Here is a 12,177-nt window from a genome sequence, read left to right as displayed (position 1 = left end):
GCTGACTATTCGTTCGAGGAGGTTCTTTACACTCTGCAATATTGAATAGTCGTAGGAAATCGCTTTGAGGCCTATCGTCTTGCGAAAGCTGGGGATACCTTGTGTGTCTTCGCATCCATTCGTTGGATAGCTTCAAGTTGGCAACTAAGGAACTTCTCGCACAATTGTATCTTGGTCACTGGCTTCGTATTGATTTTCTTCTTTATCTTCTTTAATTTTCTTCGTTAGTGATACACACAGAGTCCCATCGGGCACCCAGATACTGATCATGTCATGAAATACTTTGGGCCTTCTCCCCCTTGAGGTGTAGTCCAGTTGATGTCTGGTTACTGGTCAATACATACTCCACTAGAAAGGGATAGAAAAACATACCTTGATCCGGAACCTTAATGTCACAAGTCTTACAATGAATGCAACTAGAAAAGTAAGCAATGATCTCTCTCAAGTAGGACAAGACACATACTTTTGGGCATTGATCTGGAACCGCACACCAATATCCTTCGACTCATCTTCTACGTACTCATACACGCCTGCCGGGCAGAAGCGGTTCTCTATTCCTTTGTATTTTGGCCATTCCATCGCGGCATGTTTGTCCCAATCCTTGACCTGTAAATGTACGGGTTGATCCTCCTCGTGATTTGTGCCTGTGCGGCTCACGCTCGTCAAGATATCAAAGCTGATCTTGCCATCTGGCTTCTCATATTCGATTTTCTTGCACTGGTCTGCTGTCTTCGTCGCCGATGCATCTGTGCCCTTGTGATTGAGCGTCCAAGGGACCTTGCCCTTAAGAACGTATGCCTCGAGGCCGGAATACATGATTCCGCCGTAGAGCTTCAACGGACTGTGGAAAGATGGTCGCATATTTCGGACCTCTTTCAGTTCCTTCCAGATGAAAGATTTCCGCAGAGACTCTTCATAATCATAAAGGAAAATGGTTCCACTGTCCGTATTAGAGAGAGCATTCCAGGTGGCTTCTGCAGCAAGCATGCCAGACTTCATCGCAGTGTGCGTTCCCTTGATCTTGGGAACATTGAGGAAGCCAGCTGTGTCGCCAATCAGGGCACCGCCTGGGAAAGCAACCTTTGGTATCGATTGAAACCCTCCTTCGTTAAGAGCTCGTGCACCGTAGGAGATGCATTTTCCACCTTCTAGAACTGACTTATACAGTGGGTGGTGCTTCATCTTTTGGAACTCTTGGTACGGGGAAAGCCATGGGTTGGGATAATCGAGGCCGACAACCAAGCCGATGCTGACAAGATTGTCTCCAAAATGGTACATCCATCCACCGCCGTATGTGTCTGCTGGTAAAGGGTAGCCCATTGAATGGACAATTTCTCCCTTCTTAAACTTCTCAGGCTGTACCTCCCAAACTTCCTTTAGACCGAGACCGTATGTTTGAGGCTGGCTCTCATTTCGCAGATCGAATTTCTTGATGACTTGTTTTGTAAGACTTCCATGACAACCTTCTCCAAAAAGTGTAGTTCTTGCGTGGAATTCCATGCCCCTTTCAAAGTTGTCCTTAGGCTTGCCTTGTCTTGAAATGCCTAGATCGTTTGTCGCAACACCCTGAACCGATCCATCTGACCTGTACAGCACTTCGGATGCAGCAAATCCTGGATAAACCTCAACTCCAATCTCCTCTGCCCTCTCACCAAGCCATTTTGTGAAGTGGTTCAAACTAACAATGTAATTGCCATGATTGTTCATCTGTGGAGGGGCAGGTATTGGGATGGAGCTCCCTTTCGTGAGGAATCGCATTTTGTCTTTAGTCGCAGGAGTAACATCTTGAAAACTGTTTTCGTTTTCTTCTGTCAGCCAGTCTGGGATCAATTCGTTGATTGCTGTAGGTTCAATAACCGCTCCAGAAAGGATATGTGCCCCGATTTCCCCCGCCTTTTCCAACAGCACAACTCTGAACTCCTCATTGCCAGCCTCGTTTGCCAATTGCTTCAATCGTATAGCCGCACTCAATCCAGCAGGACCTGTTTCCGTCAGTCCGACTTCTTATCTGGTTCGTTCTTCCCATAAGCTTACCTCCACCAACAATACATACATCAACCTCGTCACTTTCTCGGTCAATTGATTTAGGGTCGAAATCGTCATTGACTTCTGCGAATCTGCGGGGAGTTGAGACAGAGAATGCCCTCAACTGACCAAGGGATCGAGACAAGCTTGTGCGGGGGCGGACGAAGCTTGAGGTCGATTGAAAGCTTCGAGGAAGCTGTGTCGATGCTCGGATAGGATTTCGCCTCAGCAGATTTCGCTGCAGAGTTGCAGTGACTGATCTGGAGGAAGCCATACCTAGTGAGAGGTCACCGCATTGCCGTGGTGATGTTGTGTTTTGGTCTCGTTTAGTTAAGCACAACAGCGGGTGTTGAATGCTCAATTATGACGACAATAATAATCTAGAGTAGAGTAGAGTAGAGTAGAGTAATAGTGGAATGCAGCGGCAGGGCTGCTGGAGCGAACCAATCATGCCTCTAATGATTCAAATCCAGGACCGAGGTCCCGGGATGAGATGGCCGATGGAAGCCGCACGCCGCTTGCTCATGCGAGCGACGAGTAAGGAAAACAATCAGTGGTTGAGCCATGACAATATGACAAGTTGTATTCGTACCTATGTAGCGCAGATAAGTGACAGGAGATTGGGAAGTTTACAGGCAGCTTATAATACTTGTGAGAACCTGAAAAGACGACCAGGACACAGGAAACGTTTCAAAGCAATTGTTCTTAGGTAATCGAGGGAAACGGAGTTTAGCCTTAGGTAGGTGCAGAGCAGAGGCACCACTGACACTGTTCGGCCTCAGTACTTATAGTAGCTTTACTGATACCTACCTACACTTTCTTCTTTCTTAGCCTGGCTCGCATGGCTACCTTTATATTATAGAGGTCCAAAACCGCATACCTGCTATTGCTACTGCTATTGCTACTGCTACTGCTACTGCTACTGCTACTCAGGACTTTGCCACTAACCGATAAGATAAGCGAAACAAGTTCTACAGACTACAGTACCTTACTGGACAAGCAGAAGGACAAGAGCGACATTACTGTAAAAGTAGGTTATTTACCCCGCGTTCAACACCTATAATTTCTCAAAAATGGCCAAGCGCTCAGGACAAGATTTCGAGCCTCCTTCTTCCCCAGAGTCTCCAGAAGAAGAATCCTTCGCTCCAGCTCGCTCAGTTATCCATCCCAGCAGCACAGAACAATTCCCAGCTTCAACCTCCAAATTCGTCCATCTCAGCGTAGAGGAGAGCAGCTGCAGCAGCAGCAAAGGTCGTCCCACCACCACCACCAGCACCACCACCACAGAAATGCGATGTTCTCTCCCACCACACCGGGGAACCCTCACTTTTGCTTCATTCGAGGAATACGATGTTCACTATGCCAAGACCCACACAAATCGGTGTCTGGAGTGTAGGAAGAACTTCCCTACAGAACATTTCCTGAATCTACATATTGAGGAGAATCACGATTCCATGATCAGTGTTTTGAAGGGGCGGGGAGAAAAGACAGTGAGTTTGCCTTGCCTTGCCTTGCCTTGCCTCCAAAAAAAAAAAAAAAAAAAGAGGTGTATAGAATTCATTTATAGTTTACTCACTTACTCACTTACTTATTCCTAGTATTCATGCTTTGTCGAGGATTGCGATCGGAAATGCTCCACCCCTCAGAAGAGACGCATGCACCTGATCGACAAGCACATGTTTCCCAAAGACTACGACTTCTACGTCGTGAACGACGGGATCGACCGCCGGAGCTCCATGTTGCGATCTGGAAATCAGAGGAGACGCAGTTCGGCTGCTCAACAACATATGAGTGAATCTGGCAAGAGAGACGATAGACGAAGCTCGGGCGTGGGAGCTACTAGCCCCGAGAATGGAGCTGGAGATGAGATGAAAGAGGCTGAGATGGAGCTGGTTGAAAGTCGTGCAGATTCAGAAGACACAGATATGGATGGGCTTTCAGGTGCTATGTCTTCGCTTAGGTTTATACCTCCGAGTGTCAGATTTGGTCGGGGTCGCGGGAGAGGAGGGTTCAGCCGGAGCTGAGCCACGATTTATAAGTAACGAATAATGAATATCCTGACGGACTATAAGTGACAAGAGTGTCTTCTAACACGTAACGTCGATCTTGCTTCCCGGTGAAACTTTTTTTAGTCTCTGTGGGTATAGTACCGGTTGACATTCAACAAAGCTATATCGATATACATGGTGTTGTGAAAGTGTGGTTCAAAATCGTGTATTCAAAAGAGTGTCTAAGATAGTCTGTTACCCTGACCGGGATTGCCTGTTCCCCTACTTGCCTTGTACCTTCCTCCTGCAGAGACCTGGAGACTAACAGTAAGACACCTAAGCAGTAGCAGTACCAATAGTCTTGGCTATAGCATGAGTCTCTCTCTCAAGAAGGGCTTCGATAACGCCCACAGGGCTACTAGCCTTTATCTCTTTAACCACCTCTGTAACGCCCAGCTGGGCATCTGTCCAGAGCGGCTCAGGGAGCTTAAGACCAGGCTCACCGACCCCGATAAAGCCACCGTCCTTTGCCCAAGCAGAAGTGCGTTTGATGTTCAAGTCGTTCCAGACGGAATCCAAGGCTCCAACGAGATGGTCACGGAATTCGCGGGCGTGGCCTGGGGTAGGCGTGATGCGGAGACGTTCCTGGCCGACGGGGACGGTGGGGTAGTTGATGGATTGGACGTAGATGCCGTGGACATCGAGGAGCATATCGGAGGCCTTTTTAGCAAGTTCGGCGTTCCCGACGAGGACGGGGATGATGTGAGATGGGTTGGGGATGACTGGGATGTCGCGCTCGGCGAGGGAGTCCTTGACAGCGCGGGTGTGGAGTTGTTGGAGGCGGCGGTCGCCTTGGTATGCCATTTGGTATTCGATGGCGGTTTGAGCGCCTGCCATTGTTGCGGGAGGGAGAGAGGTAGTGAAGATGAATCCCGGGGCAAGGGAACGGATAGTGTCTACCATTTTGGTTGAACCGGCAATGTAACCTCCAACACAGCCATAAGCTTTGCCTAAAGTTCCAGTGATAATGTCAATACGATCCATGATCGTTCCCTTGGGCTTTCCATTGACGTGAGCTTCGTAATCGAGATGTTCTGCTACACCAGCTCCTTGTGGTCCGTACATACCCACGGCATGAACCTCATCGAGAAAGGTGAGAGCGCCATATTTCTCGGCAAGGTCACAGATCCCTTCAATTGGACCAATGCTGCCACACATACTATACACGGACTCGAATGCAATAATTTTGGGGACATCGGCTGGGAGAGAGGCGAGTTTGGCCTCAAGATCAGCCAGATCATTGTGTTGGAATACGATCTTCCTAGCTCCAGAATGGCGGATACCCTGGATCATGGACGCATGATTCAAACTATCCGAGAGAATCACACAATCCGGGAGTTTACTTCCCAAAGTCGCAAGAGTAGCATCGTTTGCAACATAGCAAGAAGTGAAAACCAACGCCGCATCCTTGGAGTGCAGTTTTGCAATTGTAGCCTCCAAACTCACGGCATGCTTGTTATGCCCGGAGATATTTCGGGTTCCTCCCGCACCGGCTCCGTATTCCTCCAAAGTTTCGTGCATAGTCTTTAGGACTTGAGGATTCCTGCCCATCCCGAGATAATCGTTGGAGCACCAAACTGTGACCTTGTCTTCCTTGCTCGCTGTATGAGCACGGGGAAATTCCTTAGCCAAACGATTGATGTTGTTGAAGTAGCGGTAGGATTTGTCCTTGTGTTTCTTGTCAAGTTCGGCATTGTAAAATCCTTCGTAGTCGAACTTCTGATCATTCTTGTGGTGGATCGAACGAACAGGTTTAGCATGCTTGAAGGCAGCTTTGGATATAAGGTCAACAGAGTATTTCGGCGCACACACTGTAGATTGACTAACCTTCACGTCCGAACAAAGTGTCGTCTAGAGCTCTGGCTTCGTGGGAACAGCTGGTATGCAGCTTCGCCTTGCTTGAGCTGACCTTTCCAGAAAAAGCGCGGATGGCACCTAGAGCAGCCACGCCACCAAGTCCGACCTTTGAGGATTTGGCGATTTGCACAGCGAGGGCCTTTCCCATGATGGGGCAGCGACGAGCAATGGTCTGCAGGTTGGACATACTGCCGCCACCTGGGGAGGCCTGGCGGGTTACAGTAGTCGAGAGGGAGCGGAGGGTGGCGGGTGAAGTCTTCTTCAGGAATGGACACATGGACTTTGATTGTCGTAGAACAGAGTCCATGGTTGCGATTGGAGTGGCGGTTTGAGCCTGCGAGCGTAGTTGGACGATTGATTTGTTTCTCCTGTTGACAGAAGATGGTGGTTGAGTGGTGTTGAGTGGTGTTGAGGGAAGAGAGAGTAAAGGAGCTGGTGAAGAAAGATGAAAAGGCGGGATTAGCCAGGCTACCTAGAGTATGAAGTACAAATCCCTAGACAAGACTTCTTAGTACGAGGGAGGGGTTTGATTCTGACCTCGGTGAGGTCGGGAAGCGGCGATGGATGTGGGGAAGACAGATTGGTCTGCGGAAGTAGTGATAGCCGGCTGCCCTAATTTAGCAATTGAGGGTCCGGCAGAGGAATAGCGCAGTTCTGGCATCCACAGCAAAATAAGCAGCTTTAGGCCGCTTCCTATTAGCCGGTCCTGTTAAGCATCAGAACAGAACATCTTTTACCATTCCTGAGTAAATATCGCTCCAGCTAGTAATGAGCCTTAATTTCATGTCTAGCGCAACCTTGCATTCGGTCCAAAGATGATAGCATCAGAGATCTGCGCTACGAACCGTACCGTGACGATGATCTGACAAGTGACTGACTAACCTACTCAGTTTAATTTTGCTCCCCAAGGTCTACTCCTCCTCCGCTTCCCCCTTGTTTTATAACTCTCGACACCACAACACTGTTCTAGCCGACCCTACTGCGTAACAAGAGCTTTGTGACACAAAACAAAGAGGCACTATAGCACTCCAGTAGGACTCGAAAGGGACAAGATCATTAACCAATTCTTTAGTCTCTTGTACAGCCGAATGGAGGTTCTCATAGACGACTAAGGTCTACGGTAGTGTCTGATCTTACTGCCAAAGGCACTAACTTGAGAACGAACGAAACCCCGTCCTCCATTAGTCGACTTCGTATATCCTTCCTCTTCTACATTATGCTTCTGGACAATAGACAAAAACACCTGGTCCAGTGTCGTCGGGCTCACAGAATAATGCTCCAACCCCAACTCCTCGCGTCGATCCTCAAGGATCATGATCAGAGACCCCACACCATCCTTCTCTTCCTTCATCTCATCATCACTCGCTGTCTTCGGCACAGAGAATCTGATCTGGCCATGGTATGTCTGGTCCTCAATATCAGCTTGCGGGAATTGGTTCATGATCCATGCTTTGACCACCTCGATCTCTTCCGGTGCAGTATGTGGTGCTGTCTTTATCACAAGATGAATGTAATACGCATCGCCGTGCTTCTGTCTCAGACCATCAGTTGTACCCATGGCAAGCATCCTCTTGGCCATGATGCCAGCACGATCAGCAAGAGCATCTGCCTCTTCCATACTGTGTGTCGTGAGGAGAAGTGATCTGCCAGGCACAACGGCGGCAAGTGTCTTCCACATCACTCTTTTGGCTGCAGCATCCATACCAGAACTAGGCTCGTCAAGAAGTAGCACGGTAGGATTTCCGATGAGAGCGATCCCCAACGACAACTTCCTCTTGTTTCCGCCAGACAGCTTTGCTGCCATGCGCGAAGAGAAAGATTCGAGACCAACAGCTCTGATAACTTCTCGAACGTTATGCTCGATATCAGGAACTCCACGAACTCGAGCATAGAATTGCAGATGCTCGACAACAGTCATCTGATCCATGGCATCGTACTGTGGGCACACGCCAAGATGGGAACGTGCCTGAGCACGATGTTTGTTGATTTCGATGTTCTCGACGATAATGTTTCCACCATTCTTCGATGGCTGAATGTCTCCCCGGATCAGAGAGATCGTTGTTGACTTCCCAGCACCATTGGGCCCAAGAAGAGCAAACACTTCTCCACGCCTAATTCCGAAGGTAAGGTTATCCACAGCTGTGACGGGGCCGAAAGACTTGGTGAGATTGAGAACCCGCAGACCGTCATTCGAGCTGCTGACTCGTGCTAATTCCTCTGCGATCTCCTCATCTGATACCGGATCCGATTGTTCTGGCATAGGAGATTTGCGAAGTCGACGATACCAAGCCAAGACCGATCCAGAGTCGTACCAAAGAAGAACTCCAAACAAAACAAAGACTTGTACAATGAGGTAGAGGATTGGACCACCATACTGAAGCATGCCACCGGGGTTCGAGGCAATCTGCTTTCCATCGCAGGTCGTGGAAAAGATATTAAGAGCCACGAACAAGGTCCTTATGAGACTTCCCATAGGGGTAACGAGAGACACAACGAAGTGTACAACAAGGAGATAATCATCAATTCTATTGACAGGCTGGAAGGTATTAGCTTAGAACAACTGGCTGAAGGGAGTACTTACAGCATATGTCAGCGTACAGAGGTAAGCAACAAGGTATCCAAGAAAGAAGACAGCTTGGCCAGCTGCTGCAATTGCATACGCTGCCAGCTGAGTTCGGGCGAACAACGATACCACGTATGCGAGCAAAATTGAAGCCATGCCGTATAGCATAAAGATGACGAAGAGATATCCGACGTGGTACCACGCAGATGACGATGTGGCGAAGATGATGACACTCAGAGCGCTCGAGACCAGAACAATTAGAAAGTCAAATGTCAGGTATGCAAGCCAAAGTGGCAGAGATCTTACACCATTCGAGTATTCCAACCCTCGAATATTCCTGGTACGTTCAATAGTGGGGTATAGAGAAAAGAATCCTGGGTAAGCGGCCATGGCCAGTCCGAAGTACACAACAAGTTGAAGGGTCTTTCCTGTTCTTGGAGCCCAAGGAATATCGAAAGAAGCATACTGTGTCCCGATGCTGATATTAGTGATGGCGACATCCATGATATTCTGACCAAAGATCGCAGTGTAAATGTTCCCGTTACCCTTGTATGCCAAAGTGGTTTCAGAGTTGCCCGAGCCGATGAAAAAACCGGCAGGAGTAACATTCGCATAATTCCTGTCAATGTAGTTGTTGAAGTCTGCAAGCGAATCCACCATATGGAGACTCTGTTGTATCATATTTTGAGGAGGGACGAACGGTAGAAGTGGCCCATAAAGTGATGTGAGCGTGGTATTTGAAAATCTTGACGATGGCCCAACAAGCAAGTTATACTTTTGTTGAGAAAATAGTGTCTCGACATCTGAGAGCGAAACAGCTTGTTCAGGAGAGCAACCAATTGGGGCAAAGTCTTTGAGAAACAAGGTAACAAGTCCAGCAGCGATGATGGGGAGAAGGAGAGCAGCAACGTATGGTAAATAGTTTCGGCGCAGAATTGTGTATCTCTTCCTGAACAAGACCCATGCTTGTCGGAAGAATCCAATGCTCTTTCCGGTGTGGAGGTCTAGGATGCGGCCAGTTTCGGGCTGAACAGCGGCGGCAACAGTCTTCTCGTTTGAAATGGCGGGAGAAACTTGCCGATCGACACTGCTTGAACTCTCAGACTTCACTTCGTCAGCTAGGTGCAAGAACACATCTTCTATGGTTGGCCCCGAAAGTTGGTAGTCTGACAAGCCATCTGCCTCCAATTTACGTATAATCTGTGCTGCCTGCGAAGATGTGGGAGCCGAGTACATTGTCTGACCGAAAGTCTTATGTGACTCCACGCCTTCCATCTCCGGAGCCTTTTCGTGACCAGGACCTGTTTGAAGATGAATTCGGTATCCACCTCCAAGACGATTCTTCAACTCGACGGATGAGCCTTGGGCTCGAAGTGTTCCTTTGGAAAGAATAGCAATTTGATCAGAGAGGAGGTCGGCTTCGTCCAGGAAGTGAGTCGTGAGAATGATGGTTCGGGCACCTCGCTCGGCCAGAAGGATATCCCAGATCTTGCGACGACTCAATGGATCCAGTCCACTACTGACTTCATCCACACAACAAACAGAGCTGCCGCCGGTAAACATCATTCCAAGCTGCAATTTCCGCTTCTGACCTCCACTAAGGGTCTTTGCCTTTGCATTAATCTTTCGATCAAGATCAATCGCCGCAATGAAACTGCGTATGGTATCCTTGGAATCTCTGCTACCAGTAGTCTTCAGCTGATTGAAGACCCGGATGTGCTCCTCTACAGTCAACTCGTCCCAGAGAACATTCTTCTGAGGTGCAATACCAAGCCCGCCCGTGCCGTCAACCTTGATGGTCCCACCTGTAACTTTATTCAATCCAGCAATGGCATCAAGAGTCGTGCTCTTTCCACTTCCGTTTGCACCAAGGAGGACGCTTATCTGACCTTTCCTTGCATGTAGAGTCAACTTGTCCACAGCGACAACGGTAGCGGTCGGGGTTTTGGTAAATCTAGCAAATTTCCGGCGGAACCAGTTTGGACGATAGTGCTTTGTAAATCTGTCCAACTGGACAGTCTCTGAAGAAGACTCGCCATCCGATCCCAGGCCTTGGGTGACAGAACGTCCTTTTGATGCAGTCCCATAGAGATATCGTTCCACTATGGCGCCAAGAATTGGGTATGCGAAAATCTGAATGATGAGAAACACCAAGAGTGCGATTCCTGGTAGAGTCCATGGATTCCTTGGGGCAGCCTTGAAGAGGTTCGTCGCCATTTCTCGGCGTTCATATCTCGCCATGAAAGTCAGAAAGAAAATATAGTTACATGGCACGAAAAGGAGTGACAGGATTGCAACGGATCCATTACCTTTGAACTTGAGTACTTGTACAAGAACACCAAGTAACAAGGTGATCAAAGCCATGGATATGCCACTAAGCTGCGCTTTCTTAAAGAAAGATGCGCCGAGGATTGACCAGGAGGCAAGAGACAAACCAGCCAGGACATGGTAGATGATTACTATAGCCATCGATGTTTCGGCAAATACGCCGACGCCCAGGACGATTGGCATTATGATCCAACCTGGAATGTAGATGATATCGAATGCAAGATGATAGGACAGAATTCGAGCAACTTGTGGCTGCCATCTCTTCAGATTGGGCATCATAGCTTCGATCAGTTGCGACATTCCTAACTCTCTTTCCGAGGCAATAAATCCTGTTAGGTGGTACGTGATTCCCACCATCCCGATCAGAAATGCAACCGCCAGGATGTTGATGATTCCGCTTTGGTAGTTGACCCGAATATTCGTTTCTCTTTGCTTCTGTGATATGCTAGTGTATGGATATTCAAGGACCGTCTGGGGAAGAGATGCTTGGCCGGTTGTGCTGTTCAATCCTGCGATCGCATAGTCCACGGCTCGTTGGAGGGGAAGGAGGTATATCTGCGCATCGTTCGTGCTTCGTTCAACATATATCCTCTCTCCAAAGGCACCATCTGCCCTCAGCGTATAGTTCCAGAGACCCCCATTTCCTTCGCTTGGTGAAGCATGAAAAACCACGGCGCCATAACATTCCGTTGCGCCTCGCAGACTGCTTCTGCAGGTATCCAGCAGTTCCTCTCCGGTGCTTAGTCGTGCGACCTTTGCTCCAGCGCTGGATGCATCTTGTACCAGAGCATCGATGACCCGGTCGATATCTCCTCCTGCTAGACCATTATTCACAAATGCCAATGTCTCTCTTCCAGCTCCTCCCGCCCTGATTCCTTCTGCCAGCGTGCGAATGGGACGTGGGGAGCCGATGCCATAATTCGAAGGAGGTACGAAGATATTCCGGGCATAGCTCAAGAATATCATAAAGGCCACAGGGAGGATGAAGGCACGGATACTGGTACTAAAGGCATGACGATTGAAGGCGATCAGAAGGTTCTTACGTGTCAATGTCCAGGTCTGTTTGAGAAGCCCCATGTTGACAGTGGCGGGGTTTGTTGATGATGGTGGGAGGAGGTCGAGATGGCACTACTAACACCTCGTGCTTTAAGTGCCGCACGCAGCAACTTCGGGACGAGATCTTCGATGACTCGGCCACCACAATCATGAAGCCATCGCCAAGTTGAAGGACGCGTGGAGTGACAAAAGTTTTGGATACGAGTCTGGGTCGGACCTCGGCGCAGCTTCTAGCCGACTTGGTTCTTGGGAGTTCTTGGTCGAAAGGAAAGGATGAGATTGGGTAGGAAGAAATTCATA

General features: G+C 48.8%; 4 protein-coding genes across 5 annotated transcripts; 1 reads left to right on the top strand and 3 right to left on the bottom strand.

Annotated features, from left to right (window-relative positions):
- Nucleotides 1-441: 441 nt before the first annotated feature.
- On the bottom strand, nucleotides 442-2,299 carry ONS95_008568 (uncharacterized protein; the record flags this gene model as incomplete). Its single annotated transcript, XM_058502125.1, has 2 exons — nucleotides 442-1,982; nucleotides 2,035-2,299. The coding sequence occupies 2 exons, from the start codon at nucleotides 2,297-2,299 to the stop codon at nucleotides 442-444; spliced, it is 1,806 nt and encodes a 601-aa protein (XP_058349155.1).
- A 632-nt stretch (nucleotides 2,300-2,931) lies between these two features.
- ONS95_008567 (uncharacterized protein) lies at nucleotides 2,932-4,100 on the top strand. Of its 2 annotated transcripts, XM_058502123.1 has the most exons (3): nucleotides 2,932-3,055; nucleotides 3,108-3,515; nucleotides 3,624-4,100. In XM_058502123.1, exons 2-3 carry the CDS (start codon nucleotides 3,315-3,317, stop codon nucleotides 4,047-4,049), a joined length of 627 nt encoding a protein of 208 aa, XP_058349153.1. In that variant the 5' UTR covers nucleotides 2,932-3,055; nucleotides 3,108-3,314; the 3' UTR covers nucleotides 4,050-4,100. The 2 variants fall into 2 exon arrangements, with proteins under 2 accessions (XP_058349153.1, XP_058349154.1); XM_058502124.1 differs by having other exon boundaries at nucleotides 2,932-3,515.
- Nucleotides 4,101-6,237, bottom strand: HEM1 (mitochondrial 5-aminolevulinate synthase; the record flags this gene model as incomplete). The annotated part of the gene is made up of 2 exons (XM_058502122.1): nucleotides 4,101-5,845; nucleotides 5,901-6,237. The coding sequence occupies 2 exons, from the start codon at nucleotides 6,235-6,237 to the stop codon at nucleotides 4,350-4,352; spliced, it is 1,833 nt and encodes a 610-aa protein (XP_058349152.1). The 3' UTR covers nucleotides 4,101-4,349.
- Nucleotides 6,238-7,038: 801 nt separating this feature from the next.
- On the bottom strand, nucleotides 7,039-11,898 carry ONS95_008565 (uncharacterized protein; the record flags this gene model as incomplete). The annotated part of the gene is made up of 2 exons (XM_058502121.1): nucleotides 7,039-8,466; nucleotides 8,512-11,898. 2 exons carry the CDS (start codon nucleotides 11,896-11,898, stop codon nucleotides 7,039-7,041), a joined length of 4,815 nt encoding a protein of 1,604 aa, XP_058349151.1.
- Between the last annotated feature and the right edge of the window lie 279 nt (nucleotides 11,899-12,177).

This window comes from Cadophora gregata (assembly GCF_030347475.1).
Source record: "Cadophora gregata isolate MNR1 chromosome Unknown scaffold_21, whole genome shotgun sequence".
NCBI classification, from domain to species: Eukaryota; Fungi; Ascomycota; class Leotiomycetes; order Helotiales; family Ploettnerulaceae; genus Cadophora; species Cadophora gregata.
This window is presented reverse-complemented; position numbering and strand designations above follow the sequence as displayed.

Excerpts from the sequence above, each read along its gene's own strand:
- ONS95_008567 (XM_058502124.1), top strand. The coding sequence starts at position 3,099 with ATGGCCAAGCGCTCAGGACAAGATTTCGAGCCTCCTTCTTCCCCAGAG. Across the intron at positions 3,516-3,623 it reads AGGGGCGGGGAGAAAAGACA|TATTCATGCTTTGTCGAGGA; the intron begins GTGAGTTTGCCT and ends ACTTATTCCTAG.